At 38.1% G+C, this 22,972-nt stretch overlaps 2 protein-coding genes across 3 annotated transcripts; both read left to right on the forward strand.

Annotated features, from left to right (window-relative positions):
• The first annotated feature begins 6,798 nt into the window (after nucleotides 1-6,798).
• LOC147534210 (Ypt/Rab-GAP domain of gyp1p superfamily protein) lies at nucleotides 6,799-12,463 on the forward strand. Its single transcript, XM_086647589.1, has 5 exons — nucleotides 6,799-7,667; nucleotides 8,378-8,513; nucleotides 8,622-8,671; nucleotides 10,093-10,146; nucleotides 10,940-12,463. The coding sequence occupies exons 1-5, from the start codon at nucleotides 7,402-7,404 to the stop codon at nucleotides 12,162-12,164; spliced, it is 1,731 nt and encodes a 576-aa protein (XP_086503715.1). The 5' UTR covers nucleotides 6,799-7,401; the 3' UTR covers nucleotides 12,165-12,463.
• Nucleotides 12,464-12,859: 396 nt separating this feature from the next.
• LOC147534211 (uncharacterized) lies at nucleotides 12,860-22,586 on the forward strand. Of its 2 annotated transcripts, none has more exons than XR_015228067.1 (23): nucleotides 12,860-13,475; nucleotides 14,073-14,327; nucleotides 14,440-14,564; nucleotides 14,692-14,736; nucleotides 14,994-15,075; nucleotides 15,209-15,277; nucleotides 15,460-15,630; nucleotides 15,727-15,792; nucleotides 17,433-17,501; nucleotides 17,678-17,746; nucleotides 17,913-17,974; nucleotides 18,247-18,525; nucleotides 18,989-19,122; nucleotides 19,256-19,350; nucleotides 19,426-19,464; nucleotides 19,553-19,612; nucleotides 20,146-20,247; nucleotides 20,369-20,420; nucleotides 20,511-20,566; nucleotides 21,032-21,096; nucleotides 21,241-21,292; nucleotides 21,972-22,096; nucleotides 22,177-22,586. XR_015228067.1 is itself a non-coding variant. In XM_086649575.1 (23 exons), the coding sequence occupies exons 1-22, from the start codon at nucleotides 13,302-13,304 to the stop codon at nucleotides 22,041-22,043; spliced, it is 2,193 nt and encodes a 730-aa protein (XP_086505701.1). In that variant the 5' UTR covers nucleotides 12,878-13,301; the 3' UTR covers nucleotides 22,044-22,083; nucleotides 22,177-22,586. The 2 variants fall into 2 exon arrangements, 1 of the variants encoding a protein (XP_086505701.1); XM_086649575.1 differs by having other exon boundaries at nucleotides 12,878-13,475; nucleotides 21,972-22,083.
• The last annotated feature ends 386 nt before the right edge of the window (nucleotides 22,587-22,972 follow it).

The following is a 22,972-nucleotide window of genomic DNA, read 5'->3' on the forward strand; positions in this document are numbered from 1 at the left end:
GCCTACACATGGCCACTCAAGCAAAGCAATTTTCGCAATTTTAACACTGAGGTTCAACTTGATCTTAATATTTACCTTGCAGACACAAAAAGGAACATAATGAGAATTTCAAAGTTGAAGAGGGTTCCATTGATCCCAATAGACTAAAATAAAAGAAAATGGCATTGGAAGTTGCATAATACTTAACCCTTGTTTAGACAAATTCTTCCATAAGAAATCATCCATGAGAAGTTTTCCCTATGTACTCGAGGAGATAAAGGATAGCTTTATTATACAAATTTTTTTTTTTTTTTTTTTTAAACTGCAAACATCGTATTATTCATAAAGCAGAGTTTACAGAATGAGAAGTAAAGTTACAACTTCGAAGAAAGAAACTACAAGATTCAAATTTAAGCACACTCTCCCAATTGTAACCTTCATGGCTTTAGAACAAACCTTCACATTAAACTTCTCAAGACAAGCAGCAGCTTCCCCGTCTACCTGCGACCATTCACTCGATCGCTCAAGAACGGACCTGCCTAAAAGTGAACAACCGTCAAGATACATCGTCAACAAAAACCACCACTTCAAAACTTGAAACAGTTCAAACCCCACCAGAAAGAACACATGGAAAAAGAAATACAAAACTTCGCAAGAGTCTTGAGATTTCATAAGAGCAGAATCCGAAGATTCCAAAGTACCCAACCAGACTTCTCTAACAAGAGAAATAATGTCCCACCACAATCGATAAAGACCGTAATCCGACACCTGGAAAATAGGGTTACCGGCTAAGCACAAGCCAGGAAGCTTGGCGAAGTCAGCGAAAAGACGCAGATAAATTGCTACGGGTGAAAGGTGAGGCATGAAATCATAATTGGTTAAGAGTAATGGCAAAGCTGATATTACCATAACGGTGCCAACCGACATAGAAGGAGTCCAGAGCATATTTAACAAAGGCAAAATGTTCTTGCCCGGGTCAAACGGGCGGCCGAGGAGAAATAAGAACCAGACCCCCAAGAACACTCCAGGATTGAAAGGCGTGCCTAACTAGGCGTGGGAATCGGTCCGGTCGGGACGACCGCGGGCCTTAACTTCATCGGTCGGGAACTCAAAATCAATGTTCGCCTATTTACTCGGTCGGTCCGGTCCGGTCAAAACCAACATTTTCATTGACCAAATCCCGCTTGTTACCGAGAGACCGGTCGGGACTCACCGGTATCGGTCGGACGGTATCGGGGAAAACCACCAAATTTACAATTAAATAATAAGTAAATGAAAAGTTAAAATTAGATTTCATTAACTATTTTTAAATACCACTTAGACTTTGTCACTTACAATTTACATGTAAGATTACAATACTTTCAAGTTTCAACAAAAAAAAAAAAGTAACATTACAATATTGGGGTATTTAAATTAACAAAAGAGAAAAGGGGGATATTAGTATATTAGTTACAAAATATTCACTTGTAGACTGAAGTTGTAGAGTTAAGTTAGCTTTCCAACCTCCCCATATTCAAAACTCAAAAGACTTGAATTTCCATTAACCCATTAGGCCATTACTGATTACCTTCAAGAAAGAGATTGAGTCTGTTGACTCTGTTGAGAGTCTTGAGACCCAATTGGATTGGTCTCGTCACAAACTTCGGGTAAGAAATCGGTTAGAGGATCAAAATGAACAAAACCTTCTTTAAGTTGGCTTTGCCACCAGTCTTTGAGGCAAACAGTACACTCTAACATTTCAGGAGTTAGACTACTCCTATAATCACCAAGAATTCTTTTACCTAGAGAAAATGCGGCTTCGGAGGCAACAGTAGACACAGGTACCGTCAAAACATCACGGGCAATTCGAGACAAAACTGGATAGCGTTTCTCATTCTCCTTCCACCATCCAAGAACATCAAAGGACTCCATTTCATCTTCAATAGGATCAGGCTCCGAGTTAAAGCGAGCTATCTCCTCTGATGCAGAAGCCAAAGGATCTCTTCGAGTCTGACTAATCCTTTTCCACAAGGCACCCCTGCTAGAAGACCCTACTGAAATGGAAGTAGCTGACCCTGAAGACCCAACCAAACTAGTAGTAGCCGAAGAAGAAGAAGAGGCTAATGCAGCAGCAGTTGTATATTCAGAAAACATATCACTCAACTTACTTAAAATAGTTGTGGACTGAATAGAAGAACACTGAAAAACAGAATTCGACGAATCAAAGCAAGCTTCAAGCTCATTCAAAACTAACCCAACCTTGTTCTTGATCCTTGGATCAATAGCACAAGCAATCCCAAATAAAAGGGGAGTCTGACCCCAATACTTAATAAATTTCACCTCCATCGAAGAAATGATATCAGAAAATAACTCATCATGTCTATGTTCTTTAAAGACCAAGCATATATCAAGCAAGTATTCTAAAACAGTGTTGGTTGTAATATAGTTCACACCAGAAAAGTGGTTAGTTGCTTCATAGAAAGTCCCAAGAAACTTGCATAACAACTCGGCATGTTTCCAATCAGATTCTGAAATAAGACTAGGGGCAGCTCGATCTGCTAAAAAAGAAGTAAGAACATGTCTATATGGAATAGCCGAACTCAACATCAAGTAAGTCGAGTTCCACCTGTGTTTACATCAAGTTGAAGTTTCTTTGGAGGCAACCCATTAGCCTCACACAAAGCCCTGAATTGAGCATTTCTAGTCTCACTAACCCTAATGAATTCAATGTTTGACTTGAGATGATCAAGCATTTGTTGAAATTGAGGAACTTTCAAACCATCCTGAACTACAAGATTGAGTATGTGACAACAACAACGAACATGAAACAAAGATCCACTAAGAGGTAAATTTGGCAACAACTGAATCAACTTACCAACAGAAACAGTATTGGCACTTGCATTATCCATTGACAGACAAAAAATTTTATCAGAAATTTGCCACTCAACAAGTCTGTCATAAAGAGCCTGTGCAATGTTATCACCAGTATGACTCTTGTCCATCAAAGAGTAAGATATAATTTTTTTTGAATAGACCAATTTTTATCAATGAAGTGGGCAGTAAGTGACAAATAACTTAACCTCTGATTTGAAGACCACAAATCAGAAGTCAAACTAATTTTACCTGGAGCATTTACAAGAGCCAATTTCAGAGACTCCTTCTCTTCTTTAAAATATTTCAACATATCATTTCGAGCCGTAGCTCTTGAAAATGATCTAAAAGTTGGATGAAAACTATCATTGATATAAAACTCGAAGTACGGGTCCTCGACAAATTGAAACGGTAGCTCTCTTAAAACCAACAACTTGATTGTGTTCTTTCTGGCCCTAGCTTGGCTAAATGTAAAAGAAGCCATGTTTCCAAGTCTGTTCACAACAACCTTAGACTGGTTGAGATCAATTTTATGTCTCTTTGCACAAGATTGGGTGTGCCTTTTGAAACCAGTAGTACCAATGCTCGACTTAGATGGCTTAATTACCCCACACATCTTACATTTGGCCATTTGTTTTTTTTGGCCAGGATTATCAGCATCAGGAATGTAAAGGAAGTCATAATTAAGCCAAACCTCAGAAGATCTATCTCTTTTGTGGGACTTTTTAGCTGTAGAAACCGCTTCAACTGCAGGAGCAGGAGCAATTACATCAGTTAAAGGGATGGAAGGTTCACCAGGATCTGCAGTCCCCACACTTGCAGGAACAACAGCAGGTGCACTACGAGATGGATCCATAACCTGAATCAAAACCATAAGAAATATTAGTTTGAATCAAAGTCCCACATCCATCATAATCGGATAGAGAAGAACTAACATCATTGGTTTAAGTGGACAGGTAAGGTTGATCGTTCACGTAGAAGTTACAGAACAGAACATTTCCTTCAACCTGAATTAAGAACATAGAAGATTCGATGAAAGCAAACAAACCAGCCTACATATTAGTTCACAAACAGAGGGCATAGCAGCAGGATCAATATCATTTAACCTTCATCTGTGGCAATAGACAGATCAAGGTTATTACCTAAATCCGAATCTATTTTCCCAACAGAGATGGCTATATATGATGATCAAGGCCATCACCTCAATCTGTTCGAAGAACTAAACAGAGGAGTTCGTCAAAGCTCCAAAGAAGCATTAGTATTGGATCTGTTTGATCAAACCATCAAATTATCAAACTATTTTAAATACAAAAGAAGAAAAACAGAAGTAAAGTGGAGATCAAGACATCATGTATTCAAGTCAAGTCACATAAAAATAGCACATGAACATACTCATTTGATCAAACAGATTGTATGGTATCTATTTGTCAAACCATCAAACTATTTTAAATACAAAAGAAGAAAAACAGAGGTAAAGTGGAGATCAAGACATCATGTATTCAAGTCAAGTCACATAAAAATAGCACATGAACATACTCATTTGATCAAACAGATTGTATGGTATCTATTTGTCAAACCATCAAACTATTTTAAATACAAAAGAAGAAAAACAGAGGTAAAGTGGAGATCAAGACATCATGTATTCAAGTCAAGTCACATAAAAATAGCACATGAACATACTCATTTGATCAAACAGATTGTATGGTATCTATTTGTCAAACCATCATACTATTTTAAATACAAAAGAAGAAAAACAGAAGTAAAGTGGAGATCAAGACATCATGTATTCAAGTCAAGTAACATAAAAATAGCACATGAACATACTACTTCGATCAAACAGATCGTATAGTCAGATCTGTTTAATCAAACAGATCAAGACATCAAGTGATCAGATCTGTTTGATCAAAGTAAATAACAGATCAAGACACCAAGTATTCAAGTCATCAAAAGATTTTATTTACAAGTACTTCGATCAAACAATCTAAAAACAGAAATATAATGGAATAATGGATAGAGATTTTACCTTTCAGTTACAACTTACAAGTTATAACAAGCCATCAAAGTCAGTTTAACTTATCATATGACATTCGAAAGTCGAGACACGTGATTATAAGATACCTCATTTAACAATCATTCCTGAAGAAACAAAATGAAAGACATAATACTTTGATCAAACACACTGCATGGCCAAATGACCAGATCTGTTTGATCAAACAGATCGAGTGGTAAGATCTGTTTGATCAAACAGATCACATGAAAGGGATGTGTTTGATTAAAGTATTATAGTCGAAACAGAAAAAAAAAAAAAAAAAGATGAAGAGAAGAAGAGTGAGTATCCAAACTAACTGAAAAAAACGAATCAAAAAATGACGAGAGCAAGAGAGAAGTCTGAATACCTTCGTATTTCGTCTTCGTGCGATCCTATGCTCCAGACTCCAGAGAGGGAAGAAGAGAGTCGAGTAGTCGACGGATCGAAAGGGGAAGGCAAAGAGATGAAGTTTCTTACAACTTATAACAGAAGAAATGATGATTGGAATGAAGGATTAAGGTGCGGCAAAAGGAATGAAGGAGATGCTTAGAGGGATGATTCAGATGAAGAATTAAGCTGACTTATCCCACCCCTAAAGCTGCGGCAGGAAAAGGAATGAGGGAGATGTTTAGAGGGTTTATATAGAGGAGGGTATGGACTCTAGGGTTTTAATCCAACGGTTGTGCATCATACGCGATTGGCTCCAAATATCAACCGTTGGATTAACCCTAATTTACTACGGGTAGCGGGCGGTCGGTCGGTAGGTTGTTAATTCGGTACAAAATTTTCGGTCCTATCGGTATTAACCATCGGTCTTTAATCGGACGGGTTAATCGGTCCGGTCACCCGGTCAATGGGCTATGACCATTTCCCGCCTGCTAACTACCCGACTTACGGGCCGGGCTTTTCCCGTCACGGGTATCGGGTACCCGCGGTACCTAACGGACCCGGGCGGACCCAAGCGGGTAGCGGGCCTCCGGGCCGTTATCCCACCCCTATGCCTAACAGGTATAAAGACCCGGCCCTACATGTGGAAGCGTGAGAGGGCCCAGAAGTAGGAACCGAGCCCCAAGATGAAGAAATACCACCTGGATAGGAAAAGGGACACGTGACAGTAGTACCCCAAAAGGAGTGCATGACGGGTATTATGTCATCCCAAACCCATTGGTGTTCTTCACCGGCAACGAAGAGGACGTCCTTGAAGATCATGGGGCCAAGACAGAAAGTGCTTGAAAGTAAGAAGATGAGGTGAAAAAAGAGTAGTAAACCCTAAATATCTAATAACACAAACTCTAAGAACATCAGAGAATTAACCCCTAAATATTTCCAAAAACATGAAGGAAGAACATTAAAAACTAACACAACACTAGGATCACCAGGGAATGAGTTACAAAAAAGATGGAGATTTGGGTCATTTAAAGGCATGACACCGCCATTGCTTCCGACTTAACGAAGCTGGAAATCGGTTGAAGTAGAAATACCAAGGACTGAAGCCCCTCCAATGGAGAAAGTAAGTGACAGGACGATATCCGAACAAAAAACCGCAACAGTGAGCAAAATCTAAGACGATTTGAGAACTAGAAGATGTTAGATCCACTTTCTCTCTCTATACTCTCTCATAAAATCCACTTGGTTCATTCTCAAACTCTCTAGTTGGATCTACATTTGTGTGCAATGAAACTGAAAGATGAAGAGAATATCTGGTCCATCATTGAAGAAGAAGATTGAAACTTGAAACTTGAAAGGGTAGTATTTGTTTTAGATTGATAAGTACTGTTTTTTTTTCTAATCCAACTTTTTTTTGTTGAACTTCTTCATTATATAACTTAAAAAAGAAAAGAAAAACCAAGATTGAATCATGATGTTTGACACGAATGAACATAGCCCTAAACCCTAGTTTAAGGTTGGAATAAAAAGTTGGGGAGCCAGAAGTTTTAAGCGGATTAGCGTAATCTTTCAGACTTTACGAAGATGGAAGTACATAGGGGTATTCATTTCGAAACTCTCCAATACTTTTTTAAGCATAAATATCCCACCTTTGGTGTCATCTTTTTCATCACCTTGGACGACCAACTCCATCTCTCCGACTTTCCATCCTCTCCAACCCCTCTCTCTCCATCTCCACCGCCCCTCTATTTATCAACTATATGTTGATCGTTGTTGGATTTTTACTGTGGTCAACAACCTCATTTATTTCAAACTATAATTTATTTTAAGATTAAAACCATTTTGACCACCGAGGGTGACAATTGGTCAGCCACTAATGCCGGCGTGAAGAGAGGAGGTGGCGATGGTTTGAAAAGAACAACATCCTTTTTTCCACCCAAATTTTTTTTGTACCACAAAGTAGAGGCCCCTAGGCCCTAGGCAAGTCCAAACCAGCCGGAGTTACGAGAGAGAGAGGGTAGTACCGGAGAGGGAGATAACTGGAAGATTGGGTTGCGTCACTGTTCCCAAGTTTAAACTACCACTTTACCGTGTTGATTTGTCAAGTTCAGACTTTTTTTGAGGGAGAAAGATAAGGGGTGGGGTTTCAGTTGGTGATGGTGGTGGTGAAGGGGGTTTCGTCAGTGGCGGTGCTGGTCGGTGTGTATCTAACGATGTTTGTGTGGGATTTCCTTGATAATGGTGGCAAGCGAGGAGGACTGTTCTTCGTTTTAGGGAGTAATGGTGTTGGAATTTTTGGTGGGAGTGGAGGTCGTTCCGGTGGATTTTGGTCGAATGTTGCGCCTTCTAATGTCGGAATAGCAGTAGCTGTGACGGCCATGGCTGGTCTTGCCTTGGCCGCCACCGTTGTCTACACTCGTAGGTAAACTTACTCACTAGTTAACCCTAGAACCTTATTTAGGTTTAGTAGAAGAAATTCTAATTAATAAGAAACCCTTCGATCGCCCTCAACCTTCTTCCTCCTCCTCTCAGTTGTCTTCTCGGACTCACTTAAGATCGATTCTTCTCGTTGCTTCCTTCTCTTCCTCACCGGTTTCTTCCCATCGGTGAGTCTCTCTCTTCCACCCCCCTCTCTCTCTCTATTGTACGATCACGTAGCTTTCTTTCTTGAGATCCCCCAAATTAGTATCAAACAACTCCTGATAACATTCTTTGATTCAGTCTTTCTTCAACCATTTAGTTTTTTGTGAAGTTGTAGTATAGGATGCCCTAAGGGGTTTTCACTCAGATGATCTTGGGGGTTGTCTATTGAACTTCAATTTGCCACATATCAACTATGGAGAAAGCTCTCAATCACGATAACTTGACCTATTTAGAATTAACATTGCATAGTCTATATCTATACTACTGACCCGAGATACTTTCTCCTAGATCATGTGATAGCATTCCGGTGAGCTCGGCGGCTATCGGAGTTGACTCTTAATTCGGCGAGTAGGATGGTTAGTTGATTACACTTCATATAGAACAGACCCAAATAACAAGAACATTCACCGACCACCGGAACTTCTTTGATTGTCTGATATTATATATTCTTATAAATGATACTGATTTTGAGCCTTAATGCATTTTCAGGGGTACTCTAAGATCACCATGGTCACTTCACAAAAGAAAGCGTGCACTTTTGCCTCATCAGTGGAAAAAACTATTTACACCGGATGGAAAGCTCCGCGACGGTGGAGTGAAGTTCTTGAAAAAAGTTCGCAGTGGTGTGAGTTACTTGCTATGTTTAACATCTAGCATTTGGATCATCTTATTTTGTTTTGATACAGATGGGTTATTATCTCTAACTGTCCGAATATTCATATTGTGGATGCAGGGCGTTGATCCAAGCATCAGGGCCGAGGTTTGGCCATTTCTCCTTGGAGTGTAAGCATTCTTAGACCTTTTTGTATAATTTACATCCATTTGAATATTGCTTCTTGGATTCACGATACATCTTTTCAGCTTCCAACTTATAAGAAATTTGGCCTTATTCTGAAATATTGTATATATGTCCAATGACCATGAGACGGGTATTCCACAACCTGTTTTTGGTTTTCATCTTGTTGCCAAGAAATATCTCTGTGATACATGATTAGAAGAGCACATGATATCTGGCTCTTTTTTTTTTGTTTTCCTAAATGAACTTGGATTAGATTACCCAAGCTTAAGAACATGTTATGTGCTTAGGGCTTTAGTCTTGGTACCATTGGCTATAAATAATGTTGTAAGACCCTCCATGTATGAAACTGAGGCTTCGGATGTACTCTCTGAGTCTATTCCATACTTATTTGCTCATCAATATTTACATTTCTGGTCCATCTTTATGCTGTGGAGAGTACATATCACTTTTTTTTTTGTTGCATTTAAGAAGACAAGCTTTAGTAAATTCAAAATCAGGATATATGTCCCCTTCTATGTATGCTATTACTGAAAGTTCTTTAGGCGCTTCAAGACGATAATTACTTTACTGCCCTGTCATCGTACAATCTGCTTCTTCATTGGTTTGAAACTCTGCATCAATGCGACTTGCCAACTTTAACTGGTTTGGCTTACCATGATTAGTTCAGTTTTGAAAAAAATGACAGAACAGTTTTCCCTGATTGATATTGTTAAGATTGCAAACATCACTTGTTGCGCCTTATGGGACTGTTACAATTCTTACTTCTTAGTGTCCCGAAAAGTGCAATATTCTTGATAAGTGACTTCACCTTCTGTTGTCTAATCAATGGCGAGTTTCCAAGTAGGTTTTTAAACTGCAAAGATCCTTACTTCTAGTGTGTGTTAGTTTGACCAACTTTTTCTGTGGGTTACTTGTGTCTCCCAGTAAGGTGTTGAAAACTTACAAGTTACAACTCTTGCTGGGCATGTTTACAAAATGCTCTTACAGATAAATGGCATGCTGGGTGAGATAACATTCTTAGTACTAAAAAAAGAGTGAAGGACAAGTGCAAATGACGTCCTAAAAGAAAGTTACAGAAAATAGTGAGAAATCATGTAAAGGAAGTAGCTTTAACAAATAATGGGAACTTCATTTCTTAAACGTTGATCCTGAAAGCTAGCATTTTCGAGTAGTTCCTTCTAAGGTGGCTTACTCAAATAGTTGAATCTTGCTTACAAGTTTCTCCCAACTAGTTTTAAATTTTAATACATTATTTGTAGTTATCCTAAATTGAAATGGAATCCATCTGTTTCTGATCTAAACGCGTAGAATCTAAGCAAGACGATGATATGACGTTTGAATGTTTCATTGGCGGTTACATACGAATGTTGCTTTGTTCTGACATTGAGTCACTGTCATTCTACAGCTATGATTTGACAACCACTCAGGAAGAAAGAGATTCCATCTTAACCCAGAAGAGGTATATCTTTGTCCTATTCTTGTTTTTATTTTTTAGAAGAGAAGTATATTGGAATAGTTCGGGCGTGTCATTGATTTCCCAGGCTACAAATTTCTGGCTGAAAGCCCAATCTAACCCAAAAGAAGGGAACACAGGCTTTTAACTTTAGGGAGTTTTAGTTGCTTGCTGATAGTAATATACCACCATTTAGTTTCAAAAAAATATACCACCATTTAAAAGAGTCGTCCTTTAGGTCAAATCATTGGAACCATGCAGGTGGAATTTTTGGAATGTTACGGTGATAATACTGAAGTGATCTTGAATGAGTCCTACCAAACCATACGAGCTAGCCCCATGAGCAGGGACCATATGTGTTGAGAAGATACATCCCTTCTTTGGATTGCTATAACCCAGCCACCCAGGGTCTCATTCGTTTCTATCTCGAGAAAAGGATGCCTATGTTATCTCACTTATTATGCCGGTAATGCATTGCTCTATCTCGAAATCATAGTTCTCGGTGATCTAAAATAATCTTGAAACTAATGATAATTTCTTTCTTGCCAAATAGATAAAAACACCACTAGAGGAAGTCATATAACCAACATGTTAAGTTGCCAAATAACTGTCCTATTCAGAACTGTGATTCCTTGTCAACGGTTTTTTCAGTAGGATCCACTAAAAACATATATTACTGTATTTCGTAGTTGAAATTTCTTGTTGTTGTTAACCAATATCCTTGTGAATATTTGGAGACTGGAATAAGTCCCATGTTTATTAATAATCTCAAGGATGATTCCCAATTTTTCTGCCGCAGGAAAGAATATGAGAAGTTGCGTAAACAGTGTAGACGGCTTTTAAAACGCATTTATGATAGTTCTAAATTGAAAGAAACCAACAGCGATGAGGACATTGTGACTGTTGTGCAAGACTCAGATTCACCCAACTCAAATGATACGAGTGGTGAAAAGAAATCTTTCTCCGCTGAATTGGAGAATCCCACTTCTGATTACTTGGATCACCAGGATATTCCTCATCCCTCCCAGTCGGATGACAATCAGAGCGGAGTCACTAGTGTGGAAGCCTCTGTAGTTGATTCAGAATCGTCCGACTCAGATTCTGAAGAACCAGAGGATCTGCAGAACACAGCTGCTAGTGATGAAAAGAAGCCTGACAAGCTTCCTGTCAAAGAGGATGCCACTTCTGCATCCGGAACAGGTGAAGTGTCCAAACTTCACAGGGATGAAGATTTCGAGACATGGCAGAGGATTATCCGTCTCGATGCTGTGCGGACAAATGGAGAGTGGATTGTGTACTCCCCGAGCCAGGCTGGTGTGTTGGAGGACAAGGCGCATAGTTTAGCGGAGGCTGTTGGATTGAAAGAGTACGACCACCTGGAACCATGCAGAGTTTTCCATGCAGCACGTCTAGTTGCTATACTCGAGGCCTATGCACTTTACGATGAAGAGATTGGATACTGTCAGGGAATGAGTGATTTGCTATCTCCTATAGTTGCAATTGTAGAAGACAACAGTATTGCCTTCTGGTGTTTTGTGGGCTTTATGAAGAAAGCGAGGCATAATTTCAGGCTTGACGAAGTGGGAATTAGAAGGCAGTTGAATCTTGTTTCGAAGATTATCAAGTTCAAAGACTACCATCTGTACCGACATTTGGAGAAGCTTCAAGCTGAGGATTGCTTCTTTGTTTACAGGATGGTGGTGGTTCTATTCAGGAGGGAACTCACATTCGAGCAGACGGTATGCTTGTGGGAAGTAATGTGGGCAGACCAGGCAGCGGTCAGGGCTGGGATCGGAGAAAACTCTTCTTGGGGAAAGATAAGGCAAAAGGCACCACCGACAGAGGACTTGTTGCTCTATGCAATAGCTGCCTGCGTATTAGAGCGCAGAAAACTAATCATAGAGATGTATAGCAGTATGGATGAGATCATAAGAGAATGCAACAGTATGGCAGGACATCTTGATGTTTGGAAGCTACTTGATGATGCCCATGGCTTGGTCGTCAACCTCCACGACAAGATATGATGATCATAATTCCGAATAACAATCATCTATCTGTCTTATTTTTGTTGATCCTTAATTTCACTCCCCGTCTCTCTCTATTAGTGTTTCAGCAGCTCTTTCTCCTAGTTCCCACTAAGAGGTGGGAAATCACCTCTACTTGCCTGTAACAAGCCAAGTAAAAAAAATGCTCTATCAAGATTACGTTATTCATTTGTAGTGATCTTGACTTCTTGAGTCTCTGCTTCGCTTCAGTTCTGTTATATTTCTTGTATCTATAAATCTACAAGACTGTAATAACGAAGAAAAAACATTTGTTTTCATACTTTACGCGTTTCCATTTCTTGTAGGAGCCATTGAATAAGTTGTACGGCCACCTTTCAACAAAATAAAAAAGTTGTATGGCCACCAAGATCGGAAGGGGCTCATACATTTTCAGACCTTCTTGAGGTTCAAGGAATTATGGGGAAATAAATAGTTAGGTAAAGAACATAACATACCCCATGTGACTCCAACATACCATGTGGCTTACATTTGTGTGTTATATATTTAGGGTTTTTTTTTTTTTTGTTGATAAAAATATATTTACGGCTGTTTATTGTTATTTATTTAACACCAAACCGAACCCACCTCAAAAGTAAAAAAAAACTAGAACCAGAAAACAAAATTGTACTTGTGAAACGGAATCAGACCAATTTCGTGATTTTTAAAGAGGAAGTAAAACAAGAAGTCAGTCTGGAATTGATAATAATGAGACAGCTAAAAGTGCAAAAATTGATAATAGTAATCAGAAGAAATCGACGACCAAATTTAAAGAACCAATTGAGTGGGACCAGCCGTCCCTTGTTGTACGGTGGCCATGTGTCACAGTACTCCCAACCTTTGATGCAACGTCAGCATCTCCCACCCAAGTCAGAGAGATAGAAAGATGGAGAGAGAGAGAGAGATTTTACTATTCCCTATCTCCTTCTCCTCTCATTCGATCGACCGCTCACCCCTTTTCTAATGGCAGTCAACGGAAGGATATAGAGAGAGCTGAAGATAGAGAGAGAGAGAAACAAAAACCCCCAAATATTTCTAGAGCGAGAAACACCAACAACAACTAAGAAACATAGAGAGAGATAAGAGAAGAACACAGTCGCCGGCGGTTTCTGTTTTGGTATGGGAAGGATGGGAAACGGTCGAAGAAACTTCTCTGTATTTTCAACTGATTATAAACTTCTTGAAGAAGTAGGTTATGGAGCTAGTGCTACTGTTTATAGGGCGATCTATCTTCCTACTAATGAAGTTATCGCTGTTAAGTGCTTAGATCTCGATCGATGCAATAGCAATCTGGTTTGTCTATTTCTCTCTTTTTTCCCTCTTCTTTCATCGTTTTCTTCAGTTAAATCCATGTTGAATTACTCAGATTTGATAGATCTTAATTCAATTTTAGTTTTTTATTTATTGATTTAGAAGTGTAATTTGACTAAAGTTTGATTGGAGAGGATAAATGTTAAGGTGTGTTTGTTAATTTGTTGGGAGCTTGATTTACCTATTTGAAGAAATAAATGATAAGATCTGATATCAGGTACTAAAGGAATAGAATTGATTTTGTTGTTAATCTGACTTGCCTTTTTTCTGAACCTGCTGGCCTTAGCTAAGCTAGTTGAGTGATTAATTAGGGCAAATAAACTTTATCTACTGGAATTGCAAACTTCTATTTATGGATGACCACAAAAAATTGTTTGGGAGAAGATGAAACTAGCAGTTTGACTTCGAGAGGTAATATCTGCTTGGACAGATTAAGTAGCTCAGCATTTTCTGATAGTCTGATAAGCATTTAGTCAGGTCGGACCATTTGTGAAGTTGGTTGCTATCCTTATTATCCCAGTGAATTACGAACAGTAACGTTTTTCAGCTCTTATGATACATAAGGTTGTTTTGTTGTAGGATGATATGCGAAAGGAGGCTCAGACCATGAGTTTAATTGATCACCCAAATGTGATAAAGGCATTTTGTTCATTCGTTGTTGACCGATGCCTTTGGGTGGTAATGCCCTTCATGGCAGAGGGTTCTTGTCTCCACCTCATGAAGATAGCATATCCAGATGGATTTGAGGAATCTGTAATTTGTTCTCTCCTTAAGGAAACACTCAAGGCTTTGGAGTACCTTCACCGCCATGGGCACATTCATCGTGATGTTAAGGTTGGTATCTCATACAAACTCGAATCTTTCGCTAGACGAAGCCTCTACTTTTTGGTTGTCTATTTTAGAAAAAGCTTAAGACTATTTGGACTGATGATGTGTGTCTTTGCAGGCTGGCAATATACTTCTCGATAGCAATGGAACAGTGAAGCTTGGTGACTTTGGTGTGTCAGCATGCATGTTTGACAAGGGAGACAGGCAAAGGTCAAGGAATACATTTGTGGGAACTCCGTGCTGGTGAGCCATCATCATTTCTTTTTCAGGTGTTACTGTTCTAGTAATATGTTATAATTGGAGCTACTTATATTTCGTTTGTATGGTATAAACTATTTAGACTTCTTTAAATTTTCTTCACATCTAACAGGATGGCTCCCGAAGTTTTGCAGCCGGGTAGTGGATATGATTTCAAGTGAGTATGAGGGTCCTACTTCTGTAAGCTAATGGTCAGCATAAAAATGCTTGTAATATATTGGACGGCGTGAAAAGTTGTGAAGTTTTAACTTTCCCTTGAAAATATAGAAAAAGAAACAGATTTCATCTATTTTCTCTGTTTATGGGGCTGTGACATAATATGTTAATTGAGTAAACTGACTGTTCATAGCTTGAAACATATTCATGTGTAATGGTGACGATCTGGTAGTACCTTATTACTTCAACGTTTTACAGAGCTGATATATGGTCACTTGGGATAACTGCACTGGAGTTGGCTCATGGTCATGCTCCTTTCTCAAAATACCCTCCAATGAAGGTATACACCATTAACAATGGTATTTATAGTACACATTAGGCCCAGCAAATAACATTTAGTTGGAAAAGCTCTTATAGAGCGACTGCGTTGTGTTTCTGACATAGTGACTTATGTATTCTCTTCGTGGTGGTAGGTTCTTCTAATGACGATCCAGAACGCTCCCCCTGGACTTGATTATGATCGAGATAAAAAGTTTTCCAAGGTATCACTTACCGTTTGGCTAGTGAATTGTTGAGAGGGTCAACCATATCCATGTTGCCCATCAGCTGTTTCTTATTATCTTCTGCTTTATCAATAGGTTTAGAATTACCCCGTGAAACTAATGTAATAAAAAAATCCTGTCGTTGAATATTTTCTAATTAGAAGATTTCCAGTTGTCATCAGTCCTTCAAAGAAATGGTGGCCATGTGCTTGGTGAAAGATCAAACAAAGAGACCAACAGCAGAGAAGTTATTAAAACACTCTTTTTTCAAGCAAGCGAAACCTCCGGAGCTTTCTGTGAAGAACCTATTGACTGATTTACCACCACTTTGGGATCGTGTAAAAGCCCTCCAGGTTTTCCTTCTTATCAATTGGCAGTGTTGTGTCTTTAATTTTCCCGGAGTTCGCTTGAGAATGTTATGAGCTCATTAAGCTCACAAATTTATGCAGCTTAAGGACGCCGCACAACTAGCTTTAAAGAAAATGCCTTCAGCAGAACAAGAAGCAATATCACAGGTCAGAGTTAATCCTCAGTATTAAGGAAGTATTCAGTTGAATTTATAGAGCATTCTTCTGAACTAGTAGGCAATACAAAACCAACAAGTTATCATGTTTGTACGAAGGTGTTACAAATCGAAATATTTCCGCGATTGGCCTAATAATTTTGGTTGCGAGCAACACCTAAACGACATAGTTTATAATGTCTCTCAGATGTAGAAAAAGAAGCAGAGAAAGATAGGAGAAAAATGAGAGGAAAAAGGAGATATGAAACCTGTAAAAGAGGAAGAATTACACCAGCACTGCAAAAATACTACTCCCTCCATCACATTTTGTTTGACCTTCTAGGAAATTCAACTTATTAAGGGGAGCTTAGTTATTGTTAACAACTAAAAATATTTTTCCAAACCACCCATATTTAATTTAGAGTACTTCATTAAATGTAAATTCGGTAGAGGTGTAGGTCCAATTTAAACCTTTTATTGGTATCGAAACTAAAGGGTAGTCTTGGAAATGTTATTATATTAATAATTAAATGAATGTTAATGTAGAGAAAGTGGACCAATATTTTGGGACATCCATTAAAGGAATAACACCCAAACAAAATGGGACGGAGGGAATACTAAGTTTCATTTTTCTGCCATGGTTAGAGTAAAGTAACATGATTTTATGCTACTCTATTGTTTAATAATCATGCTTCAAAAGTTGCACTATATTTCTATCATTTGCACAACATTTATATCGTTTCTATAAATTTGTAATAATTTCCACATTGACCAACATATTTCCATGAAATATTTCAGTTTTCAAGCTGACCAATACCGAAATTTAATACCTTGGTTTGTACAATACGATAGTCAACTTAACAATCACTTGTGGCTGCATCATGCCTTGATTGATATCGAGCTGTAGTTTCTGCTTATGTAGATTGTATATCAAGTTTTTGTATACTAGTACTCCACTACATAGTCTGGACTCTGTAGTCTTTATGCAAGCAGTGTTTCTGTATGTTTTCTTCTGGATTGGAAGAATGAGCTACTAATATAATCCAGCTTGCCCATGATTGATACGTGTTTTAGGGTACAACTGTATGACCTGGCATTACCTAAACTAAATGATTTGGGCATGCGTTCAGTTCCAGTAAAGTGGAATTAGTGTAATATCTCGATGGGTATGCAAACATAAAGATGATGTATTTAGATGTATGGAGAACACAGCTTTTGTAGTAGATCCTTAGGGGCTTGAAACAGCAAACATCTTCGTGGGAATGTAGTTTTTTTTGTGTTTCAAATTTATTCGCAGTTTAAAAAAAGTGAACTTCACATTGATTCACATGAAATAATGAAATTAAAACTTCTCTCTACTTCTCTTTTCACGAGGACATAAATTGAAATTTCTCAGTGTTTATGTATATATCATTATGCCTGGGCCGCATCAAGTTGTTTCGAAACTAATTCTGTTATGCTTCATTGATTCACATGAAATAATGAAATTAAAACTTCTCTCTACTTCTCTTTTCACGAGGACATAAGTTGAATTTTCTCAGTGTTTATGTATATATCATTATGCCTGGGCCGCATCAAGTTGTTTCGAAACTAACTCTGTTATGTTTCATTCTGCACTCATGTCTGGAATATTTTGCTGCTTTTTTGTATTAGAATGAGTACAAGCGAGGAGTGAGTGCCTGGAACTTTGATATTGAAGATTTGAAAGCTCAAGCATCGCTGGTATGTCACTCGGCTTTTGTCTTTTGTACGGTTCAAAAAGTTTCAATTTTAAGACATTCTCAAGGAGAGCATGTCACCTGTTTACTTATTTTTATTGGAGACTTGGATCTTTTGAGTTTTAAATTAAGATATTTCATGGGGGCGTTGGTTTACTTATTTTTCCAGCTTCCTGGCAGGTTCAAGATGATGATGTGCAGGGAGTGAAGGAAGAGGATGAAACCATGAGCCTTAATTTTAACCATAAGGTTACTGTTTTTCTCTATGATCATAAACTTTAGACAGTCTTCGTGCTCTCCGAAGTCTAAGTCTACAAGATCTAAATGTTTCACATTGATAATCCAGTTATTGTAGTTATTTTTATTGCTCAAGGCACGTGAACTTATAAAATGAAGTTCTTCGTTACTCTTGCAGGACGCATCAACTTCCAGATCTAATTTGGGAACATCTATTTATGCAAATGATATTAATTCAAGGTATGATTTTGAGGATTGCAGGGTTGTCAAGGAATTCTCAAATTTTTGCATTTCATGCTTCATAATTTTCGAAACCAATTAGTGAGCAATGATTTTCCTGAAATTTGAATGTTGTAGCACGTTGTAGCTGGAATTGTTTTTATCATGGTCTGGTGTTCTTTCATTCTCACTTGGTACTGCACTAGTTAGTTCTGTAATTTGTATGAATTTGACTTAGAAAATGTCTTACTTCTTGAATCTACTAATATATTGAACTTTTCAACACTTTGTAGGGGAAGTGTGGGTGCTGGTGATGTATTACCATCTGAGAGCTTAAATGCCAAAGGGGTGGTTCCGGAACCTGATTGTATTTCTCCCAGACTAGAAAAACGGGATACGCTTGAGAAAGGTGGACCAGTTTGTGAACCACTGATGCCAACGTCAGAGAAGGATTTGGTTTCAGGGCCTTCTAAAACTCAAACTGGCAAAAGCCGTCAAACTCGAAGTGGGCCACTGACACCTAATGCTGTGCTCAGTCATTCACAGTCTGAAAGTGAACGTTTACATGAAAGGTTTGTTATTCATAAACTAGTTTTGTGTTCGATATTCACCATTGCTACAATTAAGATTGCTTGAGTGACGCTGTTGGTATGGAGCAACTCAAATGTTATATAACATACCTATTGATACCCCGTAAGGCCGTAACCATAGAGCTATGACTAGTACCAGTTATGGATCAAAAGCAGTCCGGAAATTGGTATAGTTTCCATCCTTCTCATGAAAATTGATTTACGAGAAAGTTAATATTTATTTCTGTTTGTGTTCCATTGCTGTTAAATATTTACCGCCTTACTTCAAAACCAGCCTAGACATGCTTAACAGCTAATCACTTGCAAGATTGATACCAAATTTTTGGATGCTGCCAAAATGTGTCCATTTGCGTTAGGAATTTCTCGCTATGCTATACTGTCTTTTGTCTATGCAACAGTTTGAAATTTAATCGAGTTTCCTGTTTCTTATCTTACTTATAATTAGGTTTATGGAGAATCAATCAGCATCTGAGAAAGGTAAAAGAGATATGCGAAGAGCACCGAGTCTTAGTGGCCCATTAATGCTTCCAAACCGAGCTTCTGCTAATAGTTTATCAGCTCCCATACGTTCTTCAGGAGGTAATCAGATATAGAGTGTAGAAGAATGTAACTTTGATGTTATTAGGCACTTCACAGTTGTTCCCATGAAGCTTATTCCGACACACTTATCATGGAAGTGTTAGTAGTATCTTATTTTATTTATATTTGATAGGATTCAGAGATTCTTTGGATGACAAATCAAAGAGCAACATGGTCCAAATAAAAGGCAGGTTTTCTGTGACATCCGAAAATGTGGATCTAGGAAAGGTAAACAATGTTCTTGTGTTATTGTTATCTATACTAAGATCTCTTACTCCAACTAATGGAAGTATGAATTTTCAGGAAATTCCATTATGTACAGTTCCACGAGGATCTTCACAGGTTAGTAACCAATCCTGAGAGTTTCTAATATTTATTTAGTTGTTAGGAACTTCTCTAGTTCATTGACATTTTTTTTTTGTGGTTTCAGGGATCTCCTCTTAGAAAATCTGCTAGTGTGGGTGATTGGCTACTTGATTCCAAACCAGCTGTTAGTATACTTGCTTTATCATTTTTCACTTATTGAAAAGTATCTTATTTCTTTTCCAAAGTTGGGATATTCTGTTTGTAGAAAGGATTGCTTTTGAATTTAGTTGCCTTGCGCCACTCATTAAATGGAAATCTGTAGACCAGTAGATCATATTCAACTTAATTTTGTGTTTAAGATTTTAAAGGAGTTAAACTAAGAGTTAGCTTCGAGTTGCATTTTAACGGAACTTTTTAATTAATAGCATATCCGGGCAGGAGGTACTTACTCCTGAGCTTTCAAGCAGAAAATACATTATATCGAAAAGTGTTTTCTGAACTCCCATATTGTTCTCCATTCTAAAGAAGTGAATTGGTTTTCTGCATGGAAATGCTCCTTCCTCACTCTTGTGGAAGAAGTCTTGTTAACAATGTTGCTGCTTCTATGACATTTGTTGTCTCACCCTGTGATGGTTCAATATAAAATGGGACAGAGTTTATGCAAATTGTTCTAAAAAGTTCAGGCACCGTGACTGATTTGTCTTAACTGTTTTTCAGTCCGTCAGTCAATTGCCGAAGGAAACAAGCAACAATGTAGTACCAACATCACTTCTAATGCCTCACATTCAAAATCTTTTTCAGCAGACATCATTACAACAAGTAACGGGAGAACTTTCTGATTTTCTCTTAAACTACTTCAAATTTGTTTAGTGCAGAGAGGAACTATATCTTTTGAAGCAACTCTAGCTTCCTAAATACACGTGCTTTTCTTTACTTCCAGGACCTCATAGTGAATTTGATGAATAGCTTGCAAGTAACTGATGTAGTAGATGGTAATGCGGAAAGTCTCTTTTATCACATCTCATTCATTCAACCTAATAGTTCATACTTCATAGGATTTCATATATGTAACTTTGGTTCAGGTTCTCAAACGGGAAAGTTGCAGGTGCTGCCTCAAAATTCAGATAATGACACAACAGTAAGTAAACAATCCACCTAGATTTTGTTGGTGTAGAAATGTGGCCTATATTCCCATGTCATGTTCATACGGTGATGTTTCATGTATTCAAAGATCTGTTTGGATCTGATTAACATACTCAGTTAACCTCTGAACAAGAAGTAAGGGGATGATGATACACATCTAATGATTTTAGGACCCGAAAACCTTTTCCTTTTGAGGAAAGGAAAAGGAAAATAATATGACAGAAACCATTTGTTGTCATAAATTTATAACGAAGAGAAACAACCACCACCTAAAACAAGTACACCAGAAGAAAGCTTTAATTTGCTAACCAAGTTAAAAAATAAGGGGCAAGTTGTCCTAACTAATTTCCTTCTTGTAAGCGTTGGCAAACTAACAACGACAAAAGTAGACAATCTGCTATTATTTTTACTGTTCTTGCTGTAACTCAATTGTCTGACCTCGTAATTATTGTAATGACAGGCCGAGGCAGCTGCTTCAGAAAGAGAGAAGTTGTTGCTCATTAAGATTTCAGAACTACAGGCCAGGTAGACCAGCATAACATTAACCACGTGATGTTCTTATTACATTTCCTTGAGTCTTGACTCTCTAGTTTTCCAGACGAACTTAAACTGAAAATTTGGATGACAAACAAAATAATTATTTATTCATCTCTTCTGCCATTTCTACAGGATGGTCAATCTAACCGAAGAACTTACCTCTGAAAAGTTGAAACACGCACAAGTGAGTTTTTGCATGTAATATCTACTCACACAACACAAGTGACCTCATACTTTATAAGTGAACTTCATAATAAGTAATTACCTTAGGTGGATAACATTTGAGCCGTAATTTTTGTTATCATGGAGTAGTAAACCACGGAATGGTGAGTGCATCCCTTGGGAGTTCGCTGCGTTTACATTCACCACCATGAATATGTTGGACTGAATGTATGGAAACCGCAACTCCCTTGTGTATGGTGTATCTGGTCACCAGCGTTGTTTTTGGTACTTCGGCGTGCTAGTACTCTAAATTTGGCGTGCTAAAAGTATCGAACGAAGAACTAGTTGAATAATTAAACGGTTAAAATGGTCAATATTTTTTATGGAGAAGGAATTCTTTGGGAGCAAGTGTATGTATTGTACATGCTTCACATAAAATATAGTTTTGAAAAGACTACAGAAGTATTATTGTCTGAATCCTGAGGAAGTAAACCCCTAGGGATCTAATGTAAATCATTATGAATATGATGCCATCTCGGGATGTAGCATGTAGCAGAGTGACTCCCAATCCATATAACGTACAACCCTCTTATTCTATGACACTTACCTTGCATATACTGGTTTCTTCACTAAGATCCAAAAAATATTCTGTCCGAGAGAAAACAAAATCTGAGGGAGTGAACTGCTTTTTCATTGTCCAGTTACAACAGCGGCTAAATTCTTCGAATGGTGAGGAAGAAGACAGAAGTAGAAGAGGAGAAAGCGAGTCTTGAAGAAAAGGATCTTCCAGAACTCTAAGAAGAGGAAGACCATGTATGTAATTCAGGTATAGAACTGTTAACTCTTAATGGGTGGATAGTTGGTGTTTCTGATATCTTATTTAGTTCAACTCTTATACATTATCAGCACCAATGGGAGGAAGGAAGTAGCAGCAGTTCCTCGGATTTTACATCTTAATTCTTATTTGAAGGAATATGCCATTTATGACCACAGACACATCCTTCTGAAGTGACAAAATAGTCAAAAAGAGAAGGAAAAGAAGGCCAGTTTACGAGGAAGTGCAATCCGATGAGGACAAGAGTAGGGAAACCTGACTGTCCATTGTTGTAAATTAGTTGGAGGAGGAAGTTGGGAAAGCAGGAAGAAGGGAGAGGTTGTGTTTATATTATATTCTACTTTATATATTCACAGTTAAGGAAGTTTAAGTACACTCAGGTTTCTATTGTGTTGCGTAATTCCCAAATTGATGTAGCGATTGCCATGTACTCTATTTCTGCTGTAATGAAAGGATGCCCAAATTGGTGTTTGTCCTTGAATTCGATGTCTCATTCCCCTCTTGTCCCTCTCTTCGGCTGGATTCTGGATTTTTGTCCGACTCCTTTCTCTCTTTGCCAGGTCGGTAGGGGGGCCTTATCTTATATCGTGTTTCTTTTGTACCAACTCTCTCCTTACTCTTATTCGGCACCTCACCAGCAAACTAGTCTGTTACGCAGTGTTTTGCAATCAAAATTCAGCAAATAAAATTTTGAGTTATTTCTCATTTGGCCCTCTAGTTTATGACTAGTTTCTCGTTTAGCTCCCTAGTTCATGAAAAATGTCTATATTTTTAACGTTTTAACAAGAAAGTCAACATTTCACTCTTCAAGTTTGCCCTGCTCATAATATTTTCTTCTTTTCCTTCTCTAATGTTTTGAGCTCCCTG

This window comes from Eschscholzia californica, unplaced genomic scaffold (genome assembly GCF_041429995.1).
Source record: "Eschscholzia californica isolate CP2 unplaced genomic scaffold, dmEscCali1.0.p SCAF_6, whole genome shotgun sequence".
Classification (NCBI taxonomy): Eukaryota; Viridiplantae; Streptophyta; class Magnoliopsida; order Ranunculales; family Papaveraceae; genus Eschscholzia; species Eschscholzia californica.

Bases quoted from the DNA above. Each gene is read 5' to 3' on its own strand.
- LOC147534210 (XM_086647589.1), top strand. From the start codon at position 7,402: ATGGTGGTGGTGAAGGGGGTTTCGTCAGTGGCGGTGCTGGTCGGTGTG. The intron at 8,514-8,621 runs GTGAGTTACTTG...TTGTGGATGCAG, and splicing joins TGAAAAAAGTTCGCAGTGGT to GGCGTTGATCCAAGCATCAG. The intron at 10,147-10,939 runs GTATATCTTTGT...TTTCTGCCGCAG, and splicing joins TCCATCTTAACCCAGAAGAG to GAAAGAATATGAGAAGTTGC.
- LOC147534211 (XM_086649575.1), top strand. From the start codon at position 13,302: ATGGGAAGGATGGGAAACGGTCGAAGAAACTTCTCTGTATTTTCAACT. The intron at 19,351-19,425 runs GTAAACAATGTT...ATGAATTTTCAG, and splicing joins AAAATGTGGATCTAGGAAAG to GAAATTCCATTATGTACAGT. The intron at 20,567-21,031 runs GTAAGTAAACAA...TTGTAATGACAG, and splicing joins ATTCAGATAATGACACAACA to GCCGAGGCAGCTGCTTCAGA.